The 27342-nt window shown below is 41.5% G+C and overlaps 1 protein-coding gene across 1 annotated transcript in view; it reads right to left on the bottom strand.

Annotated features, from left to right (window-relative positions):
• Positions 1-27342, bottom strand: part of LOC122805613 (aspartyl aminopeptidase) — a 1034351-nt gene that overhangs the window by 227389 nt on the left and 779620 nt on the right. Inside the window, exon 14 of the mRNA XM_044075861.1 lies at positions 17494-17661. Coding sequence (XP_043931796.1) covers positions 17494-17661 — 168 coding nt within the window. The remainder of the gene's footprint in view (positions 1-17493; positions 17662-27342) is intronic.

Here is a 27342-nt window from a genome sequence, read left to right as displayed (position 1 = left end):
TGCGAAAGGGTAGCCCTGGGTTTGACTGGCATGCCTGAGCCCACCATAGGAACTCCTGTTTTAAGCATGGAATTAGTGGGATTTCTGTTTCTAGGCTGTGTCTGTGTTGGGACCATAAATTCTTTAGGTACCACTGTAGTTTTCTCATATGCAGTCTGGCAAGTGGAACCAAGATTATGCATGATGCCATGAAGCCCAAGGCCTGCAGTACTTTTCTTGCTGTTAACTTGTTCAGCTTTGTTAGTGCCAAGAAGTAAAGAGGGAGTTCTTTTTGTTTTTCTGTAGTTAGGAATGCCATTTGTTTTACTGTGTCCAATTCCGCGCCCAAGAATGTCCTTGTTTGGGATGGTATCAGCCTTGACTTTTGTAAATTGACTGTGTATCCCAGTGCTTGTAGCAAGTAAATGACCCTTTGTAAATCTGTTGTCAGCTTGCTTTTGTTGTCCCCTTGTAGCAGGCAGTCGTCCAGGTATGGGTAAATCTGAATTCCTGTAGTCTGCAATGGCGATTACTGATGCCAGGCATTTTGTGAATACTCTGGTAGATAAGCCAAAGGGCAACGCTGAGAATTGATAGTGCTCTGATCCTGCAAGAAATCTGAGGTATCTTCTGCAGATTGGTCGAATGGGGACGTGCAGGTATGCCTCCTTGAGATCTAGAGTTACCAGCCAACACTCCTTGCCCAGCATGGGAAGAAGTTGCTGTAGGGTCAGCATTTTGAATTTTGGGACAATGATGTATGTATTTAAGGTGGACAGGAATTAATTGGTCTCCAACTTTTTCCTTTCTTGGAACTAGGAATAGTCTGGAGTAGAACCCCTTGCTCTGCTGTTGGCACTCTTTCCACAGCTCTCATGTTTACTAACTGTATTATCTGTTGTAGAGCCTCTGTTTTTGATTTGGAGGTAGATTTGGCATTCCTCTTTTGACTGGTAAAGTGTGGAAGTGGAACGGTAACCTTGATCTATGGTTTGTAAATCCACTTGTCTTTTGTTATATAGTGCCAGTTCTTTGAAAATAAGGTCAACTTTCAGAGGAGCTGCTATTTGTTCCCTGGTATTTAGGGTTAAGTCACTGTGGTTGTGTTGATGTAGTGGCAGTGGTTGTGTCTGTGCCTCTGTTGTTACCTTGCCACTGTCGCCCCTCTGTATGCACCTCCTCTGGATTGGTTTCTGCTCTGGAACGCCTATTCCTGCCCCTCTGAGATCTTGTGGAGTCAGGAAAGGACCAATTTTGGCAGGCCAGTTCCTGCTAAACCTTGGGGTTGAACCTGCAAGAAATCTTTAACCGTTTGAACAGATTTTGCCTTTTCTTCCATTTTCTTCATAACCTGCTGGGCAGGTGTACCAAACAAACTTGTCTTATCCATAGGCATCTCTAGCAACTTTGCTTTTACATGATCCGTAAAGCTTGCTCCTTTAGCCATGCATGCCTTCTTATCACTGTGCCAGTCATGGCTGGCTGATCTAAAAGCTCTCCAGTGCATCATAGCCACATTTTAAGGAATGGTTACTAACCTGTTGTATGTTATTTACCATTTCTAATACATATTTCTTATCAAGAGATTCATCAGTGGTTAGCTTTTAGTTAACTGATCAAGCATAAACTCTGGTATTGTATCATGTGAAATTGACAGTTTAAAAGCTCTAGCTGAGAAGTAGCTGAATTTTAGACCTTTTGCCCCATCTGTCTAATGACCTTGCTTCCCTTTCAGAAGGAATAGGGTTTTTAGCTATGGTGCCTTGAGACCCTGGGATATAGTTGGTGGTGATGAGTGTCTGGCACTCTGTAAAATCTGTCTGGTTTGGCAGGGCTGGAGGTAAAGAATCTGGTGCGGAGCAGACATCATTTCAAGCATCACCCCACACAGAGAACAGGAGGGTATAGCTAAGGGTCTGTGCTGTGGAAGGTGCAGAAAGGTCCTAAGTCTTTTCTGGAGTCTGAAAAGGCATGTAAAGTTTCCCCAAAGGAGAATTCTTCTGGTGGGGAAGCAGCTGGAATGGATTCTTCAGCATCAGAGTCTTCAATTGGAGAAAGGAGCCTCTGGCTGGTCAGTTATGTCTGATTCATCTGCAGAATCATCAGATGACACTGGCTCAGGGGTCTCTTCTCTGGGGGTGAGATTGAGATCCTCTAATTAATGAAATTAAATCTTCTGCCAGAGTCAGCATTTGAGAACTAGAGGAGGGCCTAGTTGTAGGGGGTTTAACAGGCACTGTTTTAGTAGTCTTGGCTGCTTTAGCCCTGGCAAGGCTCCACGGACATGGCTGCTGGGGGTAGAGACATCCAAGGAATGGTGTCTGATAAGTCAGTGGCAACACCGTGTGTGAGTTAAAATTCTGAGGCCGATTCAAGAGTGCCTCTTTGTAGAGATAGAAATTACTGTACTTTGATCAGTTTTTCGGAAAATCAGAACCTAACAAGGCAGACAATAAGAGTGGAAATCTTTATTGAGGTATTTGTTCACAGGGTAAACAATTATTGACAATTTTTACAGGACAACCCAGTTGTTATGACTGCAGATGCATCCATGAAGGACATCCAACTGATATTGCCAGCATCCTGGCAGATAGGTACAGTGCTATCTTTACCCCCCCCCACTCACCCCCCCCTAAAGGGCCCATCTCTATACCGGAAGAATGCAAAGTTCCTGTAATCATGGATGCAAAGGTAAAAACCACACTCTCCAAAGCCAAAAACACAGCATCCATGGGACCTGACAACATCCCAGGCTGCATTCTACATGAACTACGGAATGAACTGGCACCCCACCTAAGCATCATCTTCAATCATAGCCTCACCTCAGGTTTTGTGCCCACTGAATGGTGCACAGTGACGGTTATCCCACTCCACAAAGGGGGAGTCACCATGGACCCCAGGAACTACCGCCCCATTAGCCTAACGAGCCTGGTCTGCAAGGTCATGGAATGTATCATCATGGAACTTATAAACAAAGACATTGGTAATCTCCAAACTCTGGACCCCACCCAGTTCAAGTTTGTAACAGGCAGATCATGTCTCCTAAACCTGATTGACTTCTTTGAAGCAGTCACCAAAGCCGTAGACAAGGGTAAGGTGGTTCACACAGCCTATTTAGATTTTGCCACGGCTTTTGACACCATCCCCCACTCTGTAATTATAGATAATCTCACTAAACTAGGTATAAATCCCTATGTCACAAGATGGGTTGCCAACTGGCTCACTGACAGAACCCACACTGAAAGTAGAAGACTCCAAATCCAATTTCAGATCAGTGACAAGTGGAGTATCACAGGGTTCAGTCCTGGGTCCTGTCCTGTTTGGTATCTACTTTTCTGAAGTACAGGCTAACACAGAAAGTCTTTGGCTAACGAAGTTTGCAGATGACTGCAAAGTAGAAACCACATTTGAAACTCCTAATGATGTGGACATCCTACAAAAGGGCCTCAATGAGATAGATGCCTGGTGTCAAAGCCATGGCCTCAAGCTCTATGCCAAAAAGTGCAGTGTCATCCCCTTTGGTAAAAACTCTGTACCCATGAGCTACCACATATGTGGTAGTCTAACTTAACACCAAAAGTGTGACAAGAGACCTTTGGACACAGGTGGACAATAGTCTCTTCTTTGATAATCACATTGCCACAGTTGTCAGGAAATCCTTCTACGTGGCACACCTCATCACAAAAGGTTTCTCATCCAGGAAAAAAGAGGTCACTGTTTCCCTCTACTCGTCACTCATTAGACCCATTATAGAGTACAAGGCCCCTTTTGGTATGTACCTCACAAGACATCTGCAACAACTGGAAAGGCCGCAGAAATACCTCACAAAGAGGATTACCGGCCTCAAATAGATGCCCTACGCAGACCATCTCAAAAAACTCCAGCTTTACTCCATTGCATATCGCCTACTCAGTGGCGATCTGTGCCTAACATACAAAGCTATGTCAAACCCAGAGCTGTTGGACATGCTCCATTTAAAGAAATCCCAATCCCTCCGAGCCACATGCTCTAGGGACCTAAACCTTGTCACCACAATAAACAGAACATGCTGAAGATATAGATTCCTGTCCCAGAGACTTCTCATACTCTGGAGCAAACTACCTATCTATATCAAACAAAGCTCCTCATTAGCACTCTTCAAGAAAAATCTTGATGATTGGATGGGAAATAGGAAATTCACCCCGGGGATCACCTCTGTGGCTCTGCTTGACAGGGGCACAGGAAAATAATTTTCTTGGGTGGTGAAAGCCAGGGTACCTTTTAGGCTAGGCTTGTATAGGCCCTAGGGCCGATAGCGGTGACAATGTCGAACCAAATGCTCGACGCATTTGCTCGACATTGTTGTCGAAACCACCACGTGATAGCCGGATAGGAGCTGATGTACATCAGACTCCTATATGACAAATCATGTTTTTGCAGGGGGGGAAGCCCCCCTGCACCCCCCCTACTTATATATTCTAACTCCGAGTTCGCACTACAGTGGGGATGTGGATGACTTTCCACTCCCCACTGCACCGTGAGCTCAGTGCAGATAGTCAACTTACACTTATGCGAATGCAGTAGTGCATTCGCATAAGTGGAATCGACTATCTGGTTCACAAATGTTTGTGTGGTCGACATTCTGATTTTCGGCGCATTGCAGCCGACAGAATATCGTTCGCACAAATGTATGTAAATCAGCCAAGTTCCTACCTATGAACCTATGAGAAAGTAGCTGGTGGCATAGACACTTAAGCCACTGGCACCAACCTCTCTACCCCATGGAATCCTGCCTCGAGAATGGAGTCGGGGGGGCTGAACTATCCAACGCTGAGGCACTGAGAGGCAAGGAGGACTCAAACAGCCTTGGAGTTGTTTCCACCCCCCCCCCCCCCGAGTCTTCACCAATGCTTTGGCTCTGAGATAGTTGACTCAGGGGAATTGTCAGAGTCAAAGAATGATTGTTTTTCTGATTTGACAAGGAAATCTTCGAAGATCTTACATTTGAGGGCTCCGATGCCACTGGTCAGATTGGAGAAGGAGTCACATGATCTTGAGATGAGGGCAGGCCCACAGGTCCGATGGGAGATGCAGCCAGATTGACCCCATCTGAATCTGGGCCCTGAGAAACTTCATCATTCTATCCACTTCTGTCTCAGACAAGCTCCTGGAAGACCTAAGGGATGAAGTAGTAGATGGTGGTCTGGAAGATTTTCTAAGTGTCTCCTGTAAGAAGGGTGAATGGAACTGAGGAGATATTGGATCCAGGGTGAAAAGAGAATGATCCAAGGAGACTTGGATTTCGACATAGTGGGATTTTAGGAAGGTGTTGGATCTGATGTTTTTGTAACTCTAAACTGTGGCTCAGAAGTTGAAGCCGAGCAGGGAGAACAATCGGGTCCATTTCCTGGACTCCTTTTCTTTAGGAGCCAAATCATGATTCTGTTCAAAAGGAGCCTGGATGAATCGATGGAAAACCACAAATTCTTGCCAGAAATAGCTCCCACATCCCTCTTGGACATGGGCAGTCATTACTAATAATAATCTTATACACTGACTAGACTTTTTCTCTTGAAATATAATGGGTATAATAAGTTAGACTTAAAACAATCTTTGGGTCAATAGCTTAGTAACCTCCTATGAACCTTTGTCTGTTTTATGGGTGGGGCTGGGATAAGGGGTAGAAAGACAAACGCATACTATCTAATGGTAAAGGAAGAAGGAAGGAAGCAAGTAAGCTAAATACAGAAAACCTTCACAAAAATAGGATAGCAGAAATCCGCATCAGAACGATGTGATGGCAAACAAGATCTGGGGTACACCAGGAAAGTGGGGCATTATGGTTAAACAGAGGAGCTTGAGAGCTTCTGGCAAAAGCAGCCGAGTTGGATCCAAAACCCATCAGTTGAAGAATGAATGAAAATGACAACATCAGATGTATTTTTAAAGGAAGATCTAGTTTTGCTTAATAACAACTGCTGATTAACCAAATAAAAAAAATTAGGTCACAAGCACATTCAGAAATTTACACTATGTTTATTACAAACGTAATTTCTAAGCCACGCAAGTATTCTTGGGATAGTTCATGGCATCACTGGAAGTACCAGTACCAACAGCATAATAAGCACATTTCAGTATATGAACTACTAGCTGTAAGCAAATATTCTTTTCCATCCATAACAAAAAAACAGGCTAAATCTCCAGATTCTGTTCCTGAATGGAGCTTCTGTAAGATTCCATGGACACTACATAATTAAGTGGCCTTATAGTTAATCTACAAGATGTACATACATTTTCCCAAGTATAGCTAGTAACCTTGGATCCCATTACCTGGGGTACCATCTTCCCACTGGAATTTATTTATTTTACATTTGTTGACCAGGAAAGTCCGACTGGGTATATGCCCATTTTCAGCGGAGGCCTGGGGAGGAAAGCTCCATCCATATATTCAGACATATGATATTTAGACAATATAAGAGTACAATCTAGCATATCAGATGAAAAAAGAAACAGTATAATTATAGTAAAGCCACAGTTCAACAAGAGAAATGACCTATATGTCAGAGTATATCATCACAAGGAAGGCTCCATATATTCAGACAAGCAAAATTACACATAATATGAGCATAATCTAGCATTTCAGAGTGAAAAAAAACAGCATATTTATAGTAAAGACACAGTCTGACAGGCAATGAGAGATGCAGAATCAGACTTGTTGGGCATGTTATATAAATCTTAACCATCTAAGAATATTTTATACATCCACTCATCTCTTTTAGGTGCAGTAGACTTTACATCAAGAGAATTTTTAAAATATCTGTTACAGTACAATAAAGTGGAAACACCTTCCACTCGGAATCTTCAGATAAAGAGCAGTTTACCACAGACAAACTAAAAAATCAACCCATATAAATCAAGGTATCCTTATAAGTAGTGTCTTCTAAAGGAGTAAGTTTCACTAAGTTAATCCTGAAAGAAAGAAGAATGAATATGTGCCATACAAAAATCTTTAATAGTAGACATATCACAGTAAGGTATTATATTTTAACTTATTCTTGGACCTTTGCAGGAGACTTTTGTATCTCAGTGTGTTACTAGTCTGTCTGACAAAGGTACTAACTCAGGTCCCTGCTTTAATGTGGGTGTACCAAGTTAAGTATCTACTATTTTAATGTGGCTTCCTGTACAATATTAAAATATTCTCTGACAAAGGAGTTCAAATCAAAGGAGGGCTGAATAACAACTGAGGCCAAATTTGATGAAGAAAAAGTGGTCCTAGACCAATAAAGAAAGTACAGTTGTGTAAGAACATACCATAACAGTAGATGTGCTAATGATCACTGTTGCAATATTCCAAATTGCTGGGCTATCTCACCAAACAACTATGATACCTGGCCGGGGTACTGAAGCAAAACCTTTCATAGAGCCATATGTCCAACATATAATCAAAGCCAAATGGTGTAAGGGTCCATAACCAGATGAGAATAAACCCTCAGACTATCTTGCTACTAATCCAAATGCAGGTCTCATATCGGGTAGTCTGTACTACACATGGTCATTGGTACCTTTGGCCTTCACAGATTCAGATAATTACTCCATCGGGGAACCTTCCTTTTTTCTCAGTAAAATTGTTGTTTGTTGCTGTTAGATGGGAACTAAAAGAGGAAGTGTGACTGCAGTAGGCAGATTCCCTTCAAGGATATCCACACATGGTGCATTTTCTGTTAGGAACAGAGCACAATTATAAAAACTGTATGCTTCGTCAACTCTTTCATCCCAACGACCTTAACAACCTGACTTTCGTCACTCAAATGATATTTGGAAATGCAATTTGGAAATGCATCATTAAAATTGCCTTGTCCAAGTTAAAATGGTGGGTCACTCTACCACTGACATCCTGCCCATTCATAAAAAAATTTAAGAGGCCTAGGCCTGAAAATCATGCAGCCCAGTTAGACTTTCTGCTGAAGCCTTAGAACCCAGAGAATGTCCAACAACTCAGACTCCCACTACTGTGACCTAGCTGGAGGCCAGTATGGCATCTGAGGTTTGCATTTTCAAATTGATGGCAGTTGCTGATGATGGTGAGAAGGGAATCCTGTATTATTATTTCAGGACCAAAGGGCATTACACAGATTCTTATTAGAGAAGGAATCCAGGATCTATCAACAAAGTGAGTCAGGAGTCGGAGCCTCCCTGATTGATAAAAGCACACGTTGCACCAAAGGAAAAGAAACAGAAGACCAAAACGTTTCTTTCCCCCAGGCACCCCAGAAAAAGGAGCAGATGGGCTTCTCTCAGGGCCTATTTAAAGCCATCACAGCACTGAGGCCTTCATCCTTCTCAGGGCTTACTCTGACATCAGCTTCTCCTTCCACCCCTCAAAGAGGTCTCTAGAAACCTCTTCTGATGAGGGACAGGATGACTTTTATTCTGATGAGCACTCCTTGGCATATTCATTAGAGATCCACTTCCCAGATTAAGTGGGCTTGGGTGATGAGGATGCAATTTCCCCTGATTCCCAGTGGAGGAAACTTTATTTGGCAAGTTTATTGTCAGTATGATGAAATGCTATGAATGGAAATCCAAAAAAAAAAATAAAAATCTCTGATATTCAGCAAAGGTGCTACAGCCTTCTGGAGATGGGCACTGCCCTTTTGGCTTCTGTACCACCGGTTTTCAAGGTCTTCCTGATGCCTTTGCATCCACTTCTATTGCACCAAACTCCCAGCCTCCAGACCCTAAAAGGCCTGACAGATTTTACAAGGTCCCTGAGAAATTTAAATTCACGTACAAAAAACCCATCCGTCCTTTCCTTGTCTACTGAAAACCCTCCAAGTTGCTGCCAGCAATGGACAAATTGGGTAAAACAAGTCTACACTTCTTCCCCTCTGGCATTTATAACACTTAACTACCATACCCAGATGGCCAAATTACTATCTATTTTGCCTAACTTGAACAAAGTTTTGCCTACCTGAAGAATCAGGTAGTAAGCAACATGCTGCATATGTGGTAATGCAGGCTTACCAAGTGGCCAGGCAAAGCATTAAATGTAGGTATGATGCAGTAGAAACTTCTTTCAGAGCAGCTGCAACATTCTCTGTGACCAGGAAGTTTGCATGGTTACAGCCTCAGCCACTGCCAGAGGATATTAAAGCAAGACCGTTAGATTCTCCTTTAAACTGAAGCTTGTTGCTTGGTCCAGAAGCTAGTAGCCTTTTCAAGCAACTACAGTCACAAAGCAAACTCATGAAAGACTGTAGTTATCTTTGTTACTTCTGTTCCCAGATACCAAAGGAATTATCCTGACAAGCCCACTTCTTTTCCTCAAAGGAGACCTAGGCCTTTCCACAAGGTCATGGTCTCACAGGTCTCCAGTGCAGACATCAATGAAGGTGTTGTTAAGGCAGGTCAGTGAGAAAAACTTTGGTACTTTTGAAAATGGCTGTATATCTTTGTATATGGGAGTCATTTGAGTTGCAATAACCTTCTTTCTGTATATTGGAGTCATCTGAGTTGTAGTAGCCTTCTCAAAATTATTGAAGATTTTTGTTTCTTCATTTCTTTTGTAGTTTCATTAGATGATTCACCTTTTCTATGTCTAACAACTGTATTCTTTCCATCCTGCTTTCCTCAAACTCCCTGATCTTTATCACTAAAGAAAAACATATTAAAACAGTCATAAACACAAACATGGTAAAAAGAATAGAATCTGCCTGCCACAATCACAAATTCTTATTTATTTAAATTCTGACTGAAAAGCTTTAAAGAAAAATGATAAACGGTAATTGAATGTAAAAAGAAGTTATGTACTCACCATAACGTTCCATCTAAGTAGTTGTACTTCATTTGTCTTCAACCTGTGGGTGTCGGATCCATATCAGATCCGACATGGCTGCATTTTCCAGCTATGGATCTGAACTCCAGACTCCTCTCCTTACCCATACTGCCCCCTGTCTCCCTTCAGATCAAGTTTTCTGCCTAAAAGGTATGATATACCTGACCCAATATCACCTTATCATAACAGGAATCTCCATGACACTCCCAGACCTGGACAGAGTCAAGGGCCATACAATTTATGCAAAGTTAAACACAGCTTGCATCCATGATAAGGTCAGAGGGAAGGGGAGGGGGGAAGGTTGAAGACAAATGAAGTACAACTACTCAGATGGAACATTATGGTAAGCACACAACTTCTTTATCTGAAGTAGTTTACTTCATTTGATCTTCAACCTGTAGGACAGAATCCCCAGCTACCATAAACTCCTGGGTGGCCCTCATGGAAGGATATTCTACAGCACTGCAGAGCCAAAGGATGCTCTATTCCGAGACACCATATCCAGCTTGTAATAATAAATGAAGGTATGAAATGAGGACCAAGTAGCTGCCAAGCAGATATCATCCAGAGACACCCTAGACCAGAAGGCAGCTGACAAGCCATAGATCGGGAGGATGTGCCTTCACTTGCCCTCGCACAGACCTAGCTTTCACCTCATAGGCTCGAGGAATGCACAAGGAAATCCACTGAGCAATTGTTACCTTGGAAACTGTCTTGCCTAAAAAAGGTTTAGCATAAGACACGAATAGCTGATCAGATTTGCGAAAGCGTTTCATCCTATGTAAATAAAATCTCAGTTGTCTATGAACATCAAGCAGGTGCAACTTGTATTCCCCTTTGTTCCGGAAGTTGGGGAAGAAAACTGGCAAATTTATCGTCTGGTTAATATTGGCTTCTGAGGCCACCTTAGGAAAAATGGATGGATTAGTATGCAATGACACGCTATCCTTGTGAAAGATCATGTAAGGCACCTTAATAGAAAGAGTTTGAAGCTCTGACACCCTTCTGGCTGAGGTAATGGACACCAAGAACACAGTTTTCCATGTCAAAAGCTGAAGATCAACCGATGCTGCTAGTTCGAAGGGTGCAGAAACCAATGCCTGTAACACTAAGGCAAGAGATCCCACAGAGGTGTAGGGTCCTTAACCAGAGGTCTAAGTAAAAAGGTCCTTTTAAGGAAAGTCTTACAAAGTTTGGAAGAAGCCAGGGAAGACATATTCACATGAAAATTAGAGATAGCAGCCAGATGAACCTTAACTGTGGAAGAACTAGCACCCTGATTGGAAGATGCTGGCTAAAAATTCTAAGACCGCTGAAAGAGGAGCTGTGAAGGGATCCAAAGCCCGCTGAATGGTCCATATGGAAAAACATCTCCATTTACTATGATACACCTTTCTGGTGGAGGATTTGTGAGCCGCCACCAAAATGGACTTTACCGGGGATGACAATCCGGGAGTCCTAATAATCATGGGAACCGCAGCAGCCAAGCCGTGAGCTTCAAACTGTCCAGATCTGGATGAGGGATCCCTGAGGGATGAGAAATAAGATCTGGAACTGGATCCAATGTTCATGTATGAACAACTAGATGAGACCATAGTGAGGGGAACCAAACCTGGTGAGGCCAGAATGGGGCTATGAGGATAACCGTGCTCCCCAGCCTTCGAGCTTTCTGAAGAAACTTGGACATAAGCGGGAGTGGAGGATAAGCCTAGGAGGCTAAGCATGAACCAGTGCATCTCTGGGGGCTTCCGTCAGAGCGAAAAAACCACTGCATTTCACGTTGGAAGGAGATGCGAAAAGATAGCAGCAAGGCTGACCTCACTTTAGAAAGATCTGTTCCGCTACTGAAGGATTCAGAGACCACTCTTAAGGCATCAGACTCGATCTGCTGAGCCTGTCCGCTAGAATGTTAGACCACCCCAGAATGTGCGTTGCTACTAGAAAGCAGCTGGTGGAGATCGTCCATTCCCACACTCTCATGGCTTCTCGACAAAGGGGATAAGATCTGGTTCCCCCTTGTTTGTTGATGTACCAGACTACTAACATATTATCTGTCTGAATGGCAATCGTACCTAGAGGAAGATGGGCATGAAGTGCCTGCAACGCCAAAAGAACCACCCTCATCTCTAGAACACTGATATGCAACACGGTCTCAGAGGGGTCCACATGGCTTGGACTGTCCTTCCTGAGCAGTGCCCCCCCCCCCAAGCTGGGAGCCATCCGTGGTCATCGTGGTTTTGGGAAAAACAGGGTGAAAGGAACGTCCCTTGAGGATATCCGGAGATTGAATCCACCAATGAAGGGAGTCCCTGCATGCCCTCGAGGTTATCACTGAAAAGGTGAGAGGAAGGTCCAACAGGGACCACTGGACCGCAAGTGTCCACTGAAGAACTCTTATATGAAGGCAAGCCAACGGCAGGAGGTTGATTCTGGCTGCCATGGAACCTAATGTCCTGAGCACTGCTGTGGCTGTGGGGACTTGAGCATGAAGAATTTGTAAGACATGCACTCTTAAACTGCATATCCTGTCCAGGGTGAGTAAAACCCTCATCTGAAGAGTGTCCAAACATGCCCCAATGAAATCCAGAATCTGGGCCGGCTCTAGAGAAGATTTGTCCATCTGACGGTAATACCCAGATTGTTCGCTAAATGGATGAAGTAATTCCTGGCCTGACATAGTAGATGCTCTGAGGGGGCAGCAAAGAGCCAATCATCCAGGTACAGAAAGACCTGAATACCCTGGAGCCTCAGGTGAGTGGCTACAACTACCATCACTTTGGTAAACACCCTGGGGACTGTGGTGAGACCAAAGGGGAGGGCTCTGAACTGGTAATGATTGGCTCCCAGCTGGAAAGTGAAGAAACCTCCGGGAGCGTCTGTTCTTTTTGACATGGTAGTACGCATTTTGGAGATCGATCAAGCACATCTAGTCTGTGGCCTGCAGAAAGGGCAGGATAGATTGCAGCGTGACCATCCAGAATTTTGTCTTTGTTACTGACAGGTTCGATGCGGACAGATCCAAGATGGGTCTAAGGTCCCCTGTTTTCTTTGGCACTAAAAAGGACATGGAGTAAACGCAAGATCTGGATTGGTCTGGGGGGACCAGTTGGCTGACTCATTTGTTCAGCAGCATTCCTATTTCTAGTGCTGCCTCCTCCCATTGTGCGGGTGGGACATCTGGGAGGAGTTTGTTCAGATGGGGATATTCCTTGAATGGAACAAAATATCCTCTGGATATGATCCGCAACACCTAGCGATCTTTTGTAATGGACTCCCTTGCCTTTGGATGTAGCGACAAGTGACCTCCGATTGCCTCCAGAGATGAGCAGTCAGGCAACCCCTCAGGGCTGCTGCCCAGGTCCCTCCAAAAAGGGTTCTCAGGACCTGAAATTCCTAGGACGCCTTCTGCCTCTCGGGCGGTGTCTGTTCTGACCCCCTCTGCCTCTGGGGGAACGTAGAATCCTGACAATCCCGGGAAAATGTCTGAGACTTCCGGAACCACATCTTCTTCTTCCTTACTGAGTCCTGGAAAAGGATCTTTGAGGAGAGGAGAGGTGGATTCCGACAGCAGACAGTGTCTTCCCGTCCTTCTCACTCTGGACCCAAGTCTCTTTCACTGACTTCCTGAAGAGGGAAGAACCATCACAAGGGGTGTTGGTGAAAGATGCTTTGAAGGGCTCTGAAAATTGACACAACTGGAGCCAGGCATGACGCCTGATAGCAATGCCTGTTCCGGCCACCCTTGTGGCTCCCTCCGTAGCATGAGAGAGCAGTAACATGGACGTGTTAGCAACCATTTTTAGAGTGGCCATTCAAGCAGAGAAGGTCTTTTTGTCCTCTACCGACATGGACTCTCAGGTAGACTCTATGATTTCCTTCACTAGATCTCTCTGGAGTCTAATGACATGTACCATATAGTTCAGCGCCCTCACCGTGAAGGTCGCTGAAGCATATACTCACTTCCCAAAACGGTCCATCTCTCTTGATTTTCGATCAGGGGGGTGAACCGTGGAGCTCTCCTAAGCGAGCTCCTTCTTGATGGCAGCCACCACCATCATCGCATCTACCGGAGACCCTTTGTTCCAATGCATCCTGTCTGACAGGGGACTCAACTCTTTGCCAGGGCGCTTAGGGATGGGCTCTACAGTGTCCGTCTCCTTCCATGCCCTAGATATTATGAAATCTACAAGTGGATCAGCAGGAGGGGACACCCAAGAGGTAGAGGGGCCTGAGCCAAATGCTTCCAGGAAGACAAACTCATCTGAGGTTGGTTCGGGGGATGACCACCCTCACATCTGGCGAAGGAGCTCCATAATGTCTCCAAAGGAGACATCCTCAGGGGGTGACCTTGGGGAACCGTCCCCTTCATCCCAGTCCGTGTCTTCTGTGAGAGACTCTGGTGGAGAGTCCATGTGCCTCCTCTTACACTTGCATTTGCGGGGTATCTCCTTGGGGGGACTCTCCGAGGAGGACTCACAAACCTCTTGATATTTCACTGGAACTTCCTGGATCATCACAACCATGGGCTGTCCTTGAGATGGCAAGACTGTTGGAACCAAACTCAGAACCAAAGGGGTCTGGGCGGAGTCCGAGGACGAAATGGTCAGAGGCCTCAACACTGAGAGAACCCTCTCCACCACGTCAAATGCAGAGGGGGAGCAAACCTCTTGGGACCTACTGGGGGGACCTGTCCCCCTCTGACCCAATATGGCCAGCCTCCAGGAACCACGATGCCGAGACGGATGCTCTGCTCCGAAGCATTAGAAGCAGACAGCTCCCTCTCGGATCCAACCCCAAGGCTATAGCTCTGAGAGGCCGGATCCGATCCCATCAGATCTGACAATGGCCAGCGTTGAGGTACATGGTACCGTCAGTGCTGACTCCTCAACCTCAAGAGTCCTCGTATACAAGAACTCTGAAACCACCGGTCGGATCGGAGAAGGCGTTATTGGTCAGAACAAAGGTTGCAAGGAGCTCCCTCCAAAGGGAGAGGGTGCTGGCAAGACCTCCATCTGGATCTGGGTGCAGATGAATCTCCACATCATCTTGTCCATCTCTGCTTCACTTAAACTTTGGGTGGAGCAGGACGACACAACCGAAACTGGATGGGAGAGCCGGTGGGGAGAAGTCCTTACTGGGGACCAGCTATGAGTCTCCTCAGGCTCAGAGGAGAACCTGGGGGAGCATAAGCGAGGAGATCCAGGCCTAGTCGCTGGCCTAACTTTCGGTGGCGGACCCACCTCTGACGAGCGGTCAGGGGACCACTCTCGGGAATGGTCCTTCTTGGCCGTGTCCCCTTCCCCAGACCTCTTGGTGGGAATTTGAATCCCAGAGGCTGGGGAAGAGGAAGTAGAAGCAGCAGCCACTGCTGTCCCTGCTGTAGAAGATTGGACAGTAGTCCCTGAAGAGGGGCATAATCCCTTCAGTATCAGTTTGTCCCACCTGTCCTTAAGTGCCTTGGGGTTGAAACCAGCGCAAATAGGATAGGGGGACTTGAGGTAATCTGCAACGAGGCAAACCACGTACAGAGTGTGGCCATCCACCGGGGATAGCTTATGGCTACACTCTGTGCATTTCCTAAATCCTGCCTTAGAGGCTTCTGCCATACCCACACAGGCCCAAAAGGTACACACACACACACACACACACACACACACACACACACACACACACACACACACACACACACACACACACACACACACACACACACGCACACACGCACACACACACACCCTCGCTGTCAGATAGAAGTGGGAAAGGAGAGGAAAGTTTTTTGTTTTTTTTATATCCGACGTAAATGTGAGTGAAAGTAAAGGATGTAAGAAAGAAATAGAAGAAGTCAGGCAGAGAAAAAACAGAGTTTAATTCACTTACGTGACCCACTAGCTGGAGCTCAGAAACCACGCTTGTAAACACTATGGCAGCAAACAAGATCTGAAGGGAGAAGGGAGACAGAGAGGCATTATGGGTAAGGGGAGGAGTCTGGAGCTTCGATTGATAGCTAGAAAATGCGGTCGTGTTGGATACGATGTGGATCCAAAATCCACAGGTTGAAGATCAAATGAAGTAAACTACTTCAGATCTACCATATAGCTGATGTTAGTCAGATGATGATGTGTGCTTTGAAGTAGCAAAATGAGCTGAAGAAGGCTCCTAGCATTACTATCAATATGCAAGTGTCTTATACATTCTAGAAGGTTCTACACAATGTTGACAATAATGACTTCAAAGTGAATATAAGACTGCTGATAAAACTCTAACAAGGATGGAAAATGAAATTTAATTTAATGATATAATAACCCCTCTTCAAGAAGATGTGGAAAACTGAAAAAATATATATATAGGTTAATTAAAGTGTTAAGAAGGCACGACATCCAAATATTAATCAGTATTTTTATTAGTACAGAATGCATGGCAGAAACATTCGTACTTCACTAAAACCACCTAAGCTGGCTGAAGAGGTGACATTTTAATAGATAAAATAAAATAAAAAATATTTATCAAAAGATGAGCGCTTTCGCACTAGTAATCAGAGCTTCTTCAGAACTAAAATTCATCAGACCAAGTAGATACATATACATCATGTAACCAATCAATGTTTTAACGATCTTAATTTAAGCAAAGGTTTTAAAGGCACAAAGCCATTTAACCCTTTTTCCTTATGTGCAGCAAGTCTGAAAAACATTTTGCCTCTAACCACTCTCTGAACTTTAACATCTCTCCCTCTATCTGTGACAAGTAACTTATCAATAACCATGAATTTAAGACTGTGCCCTGCCCCTTCCTTAACAATATGCATTACTAAAGCATTATTCATATCTTGCCTATTGACACTGTAAAGGTGTTCCCTGATTCGGTCTCTAAGACATCGGTTAGTTTTTCCCACACAGTAATAACTACAGGTTTGACAGATAGCAAGATATACTAAATTCTGTGTGCTACAATTTGCAAATACGTTAATCTCAAAAACCCTATGTGAAATTGGATGCACAAATAAATCATCAGTACTAACATATCTACAAACATTACATCCATTACAGGGAAAAGTCCCTTTCTTCTTACTTATTCAATTACTTAAATCATTCTTTAAATTCAACGGTTTATAGCAGAGCAGTTTCTTAAGTGAAGGGGCATTTTTAAACACAAAACTCAGTTGAGTATCAAGCACATTCCTGCACTTATTGTCAGACATCTGAATACCCCAGTGTTTCTTAATTATTTCACACACTGGAGCTACATCACTGGAATAAGTCAGACACATCTTAAGTCCATTCTCAGAGTTGACTCTATAATTGTCAGATTCCATACTGTTGATATCAAAGAATAGTCTGGATCTATCTTGTCTACAGGCAACCACATTGTTTTGCATCTGTAAAACATCAGAGGGAGAGTCTCCTCTCTGTCTAAAACTCTTCAGTTAAGACATCAAAATACTCATACATTTCACTGTCTTTAGTATGAAGTCGGGTGTTCCTAAAGAACTCACCCTTCATAGCATTTGCTTTAACCCTCCTGGGGTGCATACTTCTTGCATGTAACTCGTTATTAACCTTGCATGATTGTTTTATAAATTTTCATATTAAAACCATTGCCACAGACAGAGACAGAAACATCCAAAACTTGTACTTGCCTGACAGAGTTACTATCCTGAAAGAAGGAAAAAAACATAAGCAGCAGTTACAGTTTTGTCTTACCTTAAACAAAGAAATGCTCTGCAGAACTCCAGATGTACAACACATTTCACGGATAGAATGCATAGCAAGTTGGGGAGAACCAAGGTCCACAACCCTAATTCCAAGCTTGGCAGAAAGGATAGGCCCAATTGTGGTGCCACAAGTGCTGTCATTCCTCACCATCAACTCCTAAAAATTCAAATAAAACCGCTATAACTTGCATTTCTAAAGCTGTTAAGGTATTTAGGACCATCAACAACACTATATGTGCACAACAGAAGAAAAATGTAGCAAGACTGTAATAAAATACAGTGGTTTCATAAGAAGAAAAAAATGCATTTTCCCCAACAATCTAACAGATTAAACAGTGAGAATGTTGAAATCTGATTTTATCTGGAGACCTCATCAAATCTTCAACACTCACCTTATTACATAAAAAAACAATCCCCCATGGATGCTCAACTCAAGATTAAAAAAACCTACAACTTCAAATTTCTCACAGTTTACAGCAAAACCTAGTCTTTTGGCTTAAATGACCATGATATGCTTTCACTTTTTCAGGGTCACAGATCTATTGGGATATTAATTGAATGTATTATGAACACAAAATGGTAATTTATCTGTTTGTTAGCTTTTCTAGTCTGTGTGACCTCCAAATCTCTTTGCAGAAGGGCGACTTAGCCAGGGACTTAACTGACTGGCAGTTTATTGTTTAATCTGCACTTGACAGCTGCTTTTGCTGCATTAACATATTCCACGGGCAGACATCTTGTGGCAGAAGGTGTTTGTTTACCTGTGCTCTCTGAGTTGGGAAGCACTGGAAGCTAAAATAAGAATATTGTCTAGATTAACTGCGCTTGCTTTATACAATGATCACTACTGTTTTTAAATCATTTATTTCATTTTGGGGCAAAAGTAGTCATTCTCTGTTTGTTGGCTTTTCTAGTTTGTTTGCTTCCAAATTTCTTTGCAGAAGGGTGAGTTAGCCAGGGACTTAGTTGTTTGGTAGTTTGTTGTTTAATCTGCTTGAGAGCTGATTTTGCTGTATTTTTTCACTAAGAAGTTCCAGGATCAGACATCTTGTTGCAGAAGGTATTTACTTGGTACCTCTGAGAAGGGAAGCAGTGCAGGAAGCTCAAAGTGTGGTTATTTATTGGCTAGAAGGCATAGGAATTAGTTTTCAATCTTTTCTCCTTTGCAAGGCACTGCCCACTGGGTTGTGGCTGTCAGCAGTGCCCTGTACAGTAGCAAATGCCTAGACAGTAAAATTTACCTAAAAAGTTAGGATTAGACCAAAAACCTGTTGAACAGCATGGCATTGTGCAGAAATAAGCTTAGACTAGCTAGCCTGTGCATCAAATAGCACTACCATATCCTAGCATTATATAAGATCCTGACCTTCACTCCAGAAACTACCCTAGGAGACCCCTGTTAAAACCCATTCCTTAAACCTAAACAGCCAGCCCTATTATAGGACCAGACAACATGGATTTGCAATTTCCAAATGTGTCTGTGGCCATAACGGCAATGTAGCAATTGTTTCATGTTCTCAGACAACCAGTTAATCATTAAAGAAAATAACATGGCATGCTAAGATGTCAATACAAAACTTTCTTGGAGACAAAAATCTTGCATACAAATGACGCTGTCAGGAATACCCACACTACATCCCTTACATATTACTGTTCACCACACACAGACTGCCTTATGCTGAGATGCTTAAAAGAAACCTTCCAAAATCTCAAAGGACTCCAAAGCCACATAACGGTAGTACTGCTCCTTAGCAGTCACTAAAGCACATACCAAAAGCAATATAAAACATCTCACATAAGTCTACAACTAATGGTCCCCCAAGTGCAAAGCCCATAAGACAAGCATACACTTTACCTAATACTCTTGTCATTGGGGTATCCACTGTGTGACACAAAAATGCCCCACTCACCAGACTGGACAAGGAGAAGACAACTGATAGTTGCCTATCTGGAGCCAGGATCTGCAATATTATGCATATAATCAAGTTACTGCATCCCAGGTACCAATATGATTCTATCATAGTCCACGCAGGTGTAAATAACCTGAGACATACCTTACTGGACTATACAAAAAGAGACATAATGGATCTCTCAGAATGTTTGTCACAAATGGGTATGAGCCTTGCAATAAGCAGCATTCTACTTTTACTAAGGACAAAACCACAGTATGAACATAAAATTCATGGGTTTCTTTAAAAACTTCTCTATAGACTTGGAAACATACACTGACTCAAACTCACAAAACCAACACTTCCTGTTATCAACACAGACACTATAGAACAGATGCTGCCTAGTCCAACCAAAGAATCAAACATATTGGATCTGGTACTTACCATCATGGGACAGTGTCACTCCCCCACCTACCAGAAATAAACCCAAAACTAACAATAAGAACAAATCCCACCTGAAAATTCCTCACTGAACAGGCTAGATAATAAAAGAAGAAAACTCATGGCCAAAATCAGGAAAAACATCTCCCTTATTCAACTAAACAAGAAATTAACAGTTCTAGTAAAGTCCAACAAGGCCAGCTATGAGGTCAGGATAGCCTCGCAGGCTAAGGGCAACTGGATTTCTTCAGCTACATCCAGAACTTTAGAGGTAATGCACAAAAGTGTGCTAAACTGGTGGTAAACGGTACCTACACTGATCAGGGGGACACAGAAAGTCAAGTTTGGAGATGACTGTAAAATGGGAGTTCTTATAGATTATCCCCAAGACACAAACATCTTGAAAGTGGGTTTAACACAGACAAATTACTGGTGCTAAAGCCATGACCTAAAACTCAATGTCAAAAAATGCCCTTTGGGAAACTGTCAACGCAAGCTAATTAATTACTCCATTGGTAAAGCAACCCTAAGAGTCAACCAAGTAGTAAGGATCTGGGGACATATGTAGAAGGCAATTTAGCCTTTGACCAACATATAGCTAACATAATAAGAAAATCATTCTATGTTGCCCAACTTATAAATACGAGTATGGCATTCAGGTCCATAGAGGTTACAGTACCACTCTACTCGGCCCTCATCAGACCTGTCATTGAATGCAATGCCCCCTTTGGCATTAATCTAACCAAACACTTGTAACAGTTGGAATGCCTACAGAGGCTTCTCACCAGGATGAATACCTGCTCTGTCTCTGTATTCAGTCTCCTACAGGTTGCTGAGAGGGGATCTTTGCCTGGCTTACAGTGCTTCCTCACACCCAGCCTTGATGGATCTGTTGCACATGCAAAAAAAAACAAAAAACAGAAATACTGGATTCAGGGACATGAATTTTGCTTGTGACATAAATAGAACATGCTGGAGTGACAGATGTGTGTCCCAAAGAATGTCCGCACTATGAAACAAACAAAACCTTGACAAACTGGATTTGAAATCATATATTTACACACACACACACACACACACACACACACACACACCCTAGTCTGGCTCCCACATCCTTTATGGACAGAAAAGTACTATCCTAACTAACATCTCACCTACAAATCCTTAACTACCTGCCTACTAACATGCCCCCACCCTTGTGTGATACTAGGGACCCAAATGGTTTGGGGGTCAGCTAGGTTTGTAAGGGCTCCATTGCTCCTTAACCTAGTAACCTAAGAACCTATGTTGTTTATTTTAAATATACAGAAATCTATTCTGCTCACTGCAGATAAGCAAAAAGCCACTGGCAAGAAAAGTTGAGCTCAAAATGAGTTCCAGGTCTAGCATGCTGCTGTTCAAAGCAGGTACTTTTCAACTGCTCCACATGAATGTCAAATTATTCTTGTGCTTGCATTTTTCCTTTTTTTATTTTTGTTTAATTGCACTTTTTTCTTTTAATCTAAACATTTAAAGAAAAAAGGACTTACATGTTCTCCTTGTTTCTTGTCTACCACATACTGCAGCAAATGAGCAAACCATTTAATCTATCCTGAAGTCTTGCATTAGTTCTGTGACAGGTATAACATCAGTAACTTCAAAGGGATGCAAGTTCTCAATGGGAAAGGAGATAGCAACACATAAGATATCAGCAACCTTAATAAGGATAATTAGGCTACTTTGACACAAGGTAGAGACTTTCTATAATCATTGTTAAGTTTAAAGCACGATGCAGTCACAGATGATTAGCAGAAGCCACGATTGGCACATCAGTTGACTAGACTGAGACAGAAGTTTAAAATGAAATAATTTAGAAGTTCCTTTTGTCAAAACATTAAAAAACTACTAGAAATGTCTGTTTAAAACTGCTACTAAGAGAATCACTGAGAAAATAATATATTGATACTCTGTCCAAAGACATGTACACAGAGAGCTATAGCTCTCAACTGTCCCTGGTGTTGTAGAATGTCCATGGTTTTGCCACATACTTATGCACTATCCCTCATAAAACTTTTGATTTCCTGGTAAATCACCAAGGGTTTCGGTCAGTGATGCTGGATATTTGAGTTTCATACTTTTTATTGTTCAGAAAATGCATGTGATATATAATGTGCTGTTCTATTAATTTTCTGAAAACAATTAAAGTAATACATAAACACTGTCCCAGATTTTAGTCCTTTGTCCCCTCCCCCATTATTTTTGGTTTTGTCCAGACTTCTTTTATTATTAATCAAAGAAGCTGAGACATATTAAAGCAGCAATTTAGAATACCACCACTGTAAATTAGTGGACATACCTGAAAACAATGAGACACTTTTATGCTTTTTTATGCCATATAGTGGAAGGTAAAGATGCACAGCAACAGAAGTACATTTTGGCCATAAACCAAAATGGCAGTGCAGGAGACAAAATCAGGCCCTTCTAAAGGAGATATTTTTTATTTACATACTTTTTTGAGAATTGGGTAGTTGGGCTAGTCGACGGGCCTTTTCCAGTCACTAAAGAAAATAATTAATTTGAGTAATACAGATGTACTAGTAAACCTTAAAAGATCAAGATATAATGTAATGTAACCACGTTTATGGAGGTGCTGCCCTTTAAAACTGTCAACAGTCTTGGAGTATCTCTAGCCAGAGGATTACCAGTAGGGCAGCTGTAAATAGAAGACGTATCGCTTAGTTACCCAATAGCTAATCATCAAACACATTATTAAAATGCAGTTAGGAGGATTTTGAGTGATCATGAATAATGTGTGCAAGAGTCAGTTTCCAGACCTGATCTAGCAAGTTCAACCTAAGCAACCAATCAGAACAAAATGTTCTAAAACACGGGGGGGGCAACTCAAGACCAGTGAAAGAGACAAATGAATTCAAACAAAAAAGAAGAAATCACTGCTGTCAACAAAATTTCAACATACATTTTTATTAAGCACTTTTGCCCCATAACATCCACAGGACTACTTCAGAATAACCCGTTACACAAATCACCCGATTAAAAAATCTTGTGTCCAGTTGCTATAAAAAAAAAATCACATGACCAGCCTCTATAATTGTTTTAATTTTATCAATATACACATGAATATAAAAGTATGTTAATATTTTTTATAAAAATAATGAAAAAGTAATTTGTAAAATACAATTATTTCTTCAACTCTCTATTTAAATTATTAATGACACTGTTGATACCTGGAAATTTGTCAGCATTTACTTTTATTTGCCAATTAGTCTTTCGCATCTCTAACTGACTTTTATAATTACCACCCTTGTATTTGCAGGATTCACGGTTTATAATGCTAAAAGGAACCTAGTTTGCCATAATATACTTTACTACGTTTTAGTGTATCTATATAAAGCACTGTTAGTAGCACATGACGTGACCGCATATGGATGCGCTTGATCCTTGCACTTAACTTATGTGAAATTACTCCTATATAAAAATGAATGCTGCAGTCACACTGGACAATACACACAAATCCTGCACAATTGCAACTGTGATGACACTTTTGTCGAACTATTCTAACAAAATAAAAAGTCTTTCTAAAATGTGCAAATATGTCCTACAAAAAACACATTTATAAGCTCCTATTGGTTTACTGGTCCTAGGTAATTAAATTTTAGTGCTTTTGGTTTATAAGATGGTCTTTAAATTAGGGTTACTTTTGCAAACATACTTTGGGTATGTTCCAACTACAGATGCCACCCACTGTCTTCAATAATGATATTCCAATTATTGATAATACAACTGTTTATACTTTTGCCATCAACTGTCATACCTAAACAACATGAAATCTCTAAATCTATTACTGCCTGTTAGTTGGTAACCAAACCCACTGGTAAGGCAGAAGGAAAATGTGCATTACTCTCAAAATAATTTTGTTAACAGTATCTAAAGGGGCATCTTTCTTACACCCTCTATTTTTAAACACATGAATGATGTTAGATGATTCATTCATAAAATCTCTGTCCTTGGATGCCAGTCTGAATCCCCTTATCATTTGCACTCTTGGAATGGTAGACTTCATAAAATGAGAGCGATTGCTTGAATAACAAAACGCAACTGTTAACAAAAGTTTCCTTCCTGTATACTCAACTCACAAACATTCTCTAAAATGGGTGCATAGCAATATCTATGTCTAAAAACTTAACATTAAGTTCTGTGGTCCCCAAAGAGAAAATTAAAAAGCCATTAATGAGAGAAACATACTCACAAGTGAGGAAAGTGTGTTGAGCAGATGGAAAAAGAGTACTTTGGGAGGGCTGATAAATCAAGAGAATGAGAGAGAAAGAGAAGGTTGGATGATGTGGGGATAGAGAATCAGGAAGTGCAATGGATTAGCAAGGAGGAAGTAAGGACAGCTCTGAAGAGGATGAAGAATGGAAAGGCCACTGGTCCAGATGACATACCTGTGGAAGCATGGAGGTATTTAGGAGAGATGGCAGTGGGGTTTTTAACCAGATTGTTTAACAAAATCTTGGAAGGTGAGAGGATGCCTGAGGAGTGGAGAAGTGTACTGGTACCAATTTTTAAGAATAAGGGTGATGTGCAGAGCTGTAGTAACTACAGAGAGATAAAATTGATCAGTCACAGCATGAAGTTATGAGAAAGAGTAGAAGAAGCTTGGTTAAAAAGGGAGGTGATGATTAGTGAGCAGCAGAATGGTTTCATGCCAGGAAAGAGCACTACAGATGCAATGTTTGCTCTGAGGGTGTTGATGGAGAGGTATAGAGAAGGTCAGAAGGAGCTGCATTATGTCTTTGTGGACACAGAGAAAGCATATGACAGGGTGCAGGCAAGTTATACAGCACAATGCGCCTTTGGGATGAATCTTACTAAACATATCAAACATTTAGGCCTCTCAGCTATCCAGATTTTTGCAGAATGTCCAGATTTTGTCTCGTAGTTTTGGTTTGTTCCTCAAAAAAACTGTGATTTTCTGGCAAAGTATCATGAACTCAAATCACTAAATAATGGCATACATTTGAGTTTGAGACTTCATATCATTCAGAAAAATGCATGTGAATACAACATATGTTATTCTAACAACTAAATTTATAAGAGCAATATTTAAAAACTATCCCTAGTTCCAGGCCATTGTCCCCATATTATTTTTGGCTTTGTCCAGATTTCTTGCATTAGGAGGTTGAGGGGTTTGTGTAGAACTCAAAAGTTCCTAGCCAAAAATATCACAGGCCTAAAGTTTCTGAGCTACCAAGACAGACTGGAAGCTCTATCCTTTGAATCAGGGCTTTAATGACTTTAGACTGTAGATCAGCCTTGCTTACAGCACCATTAGAGACCCTTTTGTCCTGGACCTCCAGTATCTTCAGAAGTCCAATATCTCCACCAGTACTAGAACCAGAGACATAAATCTTCACCAAAAGATAAATAAAACATGGTGGAGGGATCAGTGATAAATCCAGTGCCTCCCACACCTCTGGAATAAATTTTCTCACCATGTTAAATAGTGCAGGCCACTATCTTCCTTTAAGCATAACCTAGATGACTGGATGGGTATCCTTTATTTCATTTCAATTACTTCATGATTGTCTGCTATGACTCTCCTGGAGAAAGGAGGTTTGGCATGAGGAAGGGTACAGGCAAAGTGTGAATGGTCATGAGATTCAGTGGCCTTGGAATATCTGTGAATCTTTGGTGTCAATGAAAGTTAAAAAAAAAATACTTCTTTTAAAACACAGTTGGCAGTGTAATGCATGGAAAGAAACAATGGAGAATGACAGGATGCGATGCTTCCAAACCATAAAATAATGCAACCCATACTGGTCTGTGTGAAATATTAATGACAATTTTTTAGCAAGAAGGTATAACATCTTATTCAATGTGTATATAATAAAGGGAATACAGTACACCTGCTGAATGGCTGGAAAGAATGGGATGTAAAATTGCACAATGGGGTAATAAAGGGCTGAGCTCTTAAATGATGATGCCCTGAATAACGGTGGACTTAAGTGATTTTGTAAAGTAAAAGAGATAGTGAATTCCTGGAGACTGGAATCCAAGAATAGAATCAAGGTGCTGGTCTGGATAAGCTATGCAAATGACACAACAGTAACAGTAAAATGTTTGTTTTGTTAAATACTGACTAATATACTGTATAATAAGTTAAAATTAGTAGATTAGAGTTAAATACAGAAAAAAATCTAAATGGTTAGATGAGGAACACAGGATAAGTAAAATACATTTAAATAACAAACATGGTGGGTGAGCCACAATAGTAGAGAAATAAATGAAAGTAAATGTGAAGGGGTTCTGGAAAAGAAAAAAAAAACATTAAATTTAGCATTTAGAGTGACATCATCAATGAAAAAACTAGACTTAATAAACTTCATATTGTCAGGACCAGGAAGCGACTCAGAAAGACTACATAAGTTGCTAATGAAAGCAGAGTCAGCAGTATTGTGAATTTTGTTTGCTGTGCATTGCAGATGTAGATTAAATTCACTTAAAAGAGGCATTATATACAGTAAAATGAAGGTGCTTTATGGATCATTGCATTGCAGTTATGCATATTTTAAAGTGAGCAAGAAGTACCTGTAATAACCACACTAATCAAAGTTAGAGAATGAGAAACAGTCATATTTCGGAACATCTAGAGATGTGGAAAGAAATAGGAAATTGCCAGATATACGAGGTCTTTAAAAATTAAGGTTTGGAATATTATTATGAAGAACTTTACTAAAAAGAGAAGAGAGTTGCATGAAATAAGTAGTTTGAAAATGTCAGGTACTGCAGATGCACAAAAAATGTTTAAAGAATGACAACAGTACAAAGAAGGGTCAGGTGGCAGGATTTTGCCTGAGAGCTTTAAAAACTTGCTGTGAAGGGAAAGCAAAGGCATGAGAGGCTGTGTGGGGACTGTGCTTGTAGAAGGATGTAATAAGGAAGAAAACAATTTTTGTCATGATACAGAGCACTGAATATTTGAGAAAAGTTGAATGATAAGCTTCAACAAACAGTCGTGGCTTGTTATGGGTACTATGATAACTGTACAGTCAACCAAAAGATAGATAAAGTGGAAATTTGGAGATTACGCTGTAAGGAAGTAATATACAATAAGTTATGGAAATTAATTAAGTGATAAAATATATTGCTGTTTTATTAATATCAAACCTGAACATTAGAATTATATGATTTAAGAAGTATTATAGGAAATGTATTTTGTTTTTCACTTTGATAGCATTTTGGTTTATTTAAGAAAACAATTGGAAATGCTTACTAGTTATATTCATTTTTTAAATTTAAACTTGACTTTCTTATGCAGCTGACTGAAAAAAGTGACTATATGTTTTCAAATAAAAACAAGCTATTCCCTCCTCTTTTTGTTATTTGCAGTGGGTCTTTTCACACCCACTTGAATTTCCACCAACTGGGGCAGTTTTTGGGACCATGATTTAACATTTCATTCAAATGACAGCATCTCCATCCCTCCCTCCCATATGCTGCACAATAGT

Source organism: Protopterus annectens, chromosome 6.part1 (assembly GCF_019279795.1).
Source record: "Protopterus annectens isolate FY-2018-M chromosome 6.part1, PAN1.0, whole genome shotgun sequence".
Lineage (NCBI taxonomy): Eukaryota > Metazoa > Chordata > Ceratodontiformes > Protopteridae > Protopterus > Protopterus annectens.
This window is presented reverse-complemented; position numbering and strand designations above follow the sequence as displayed.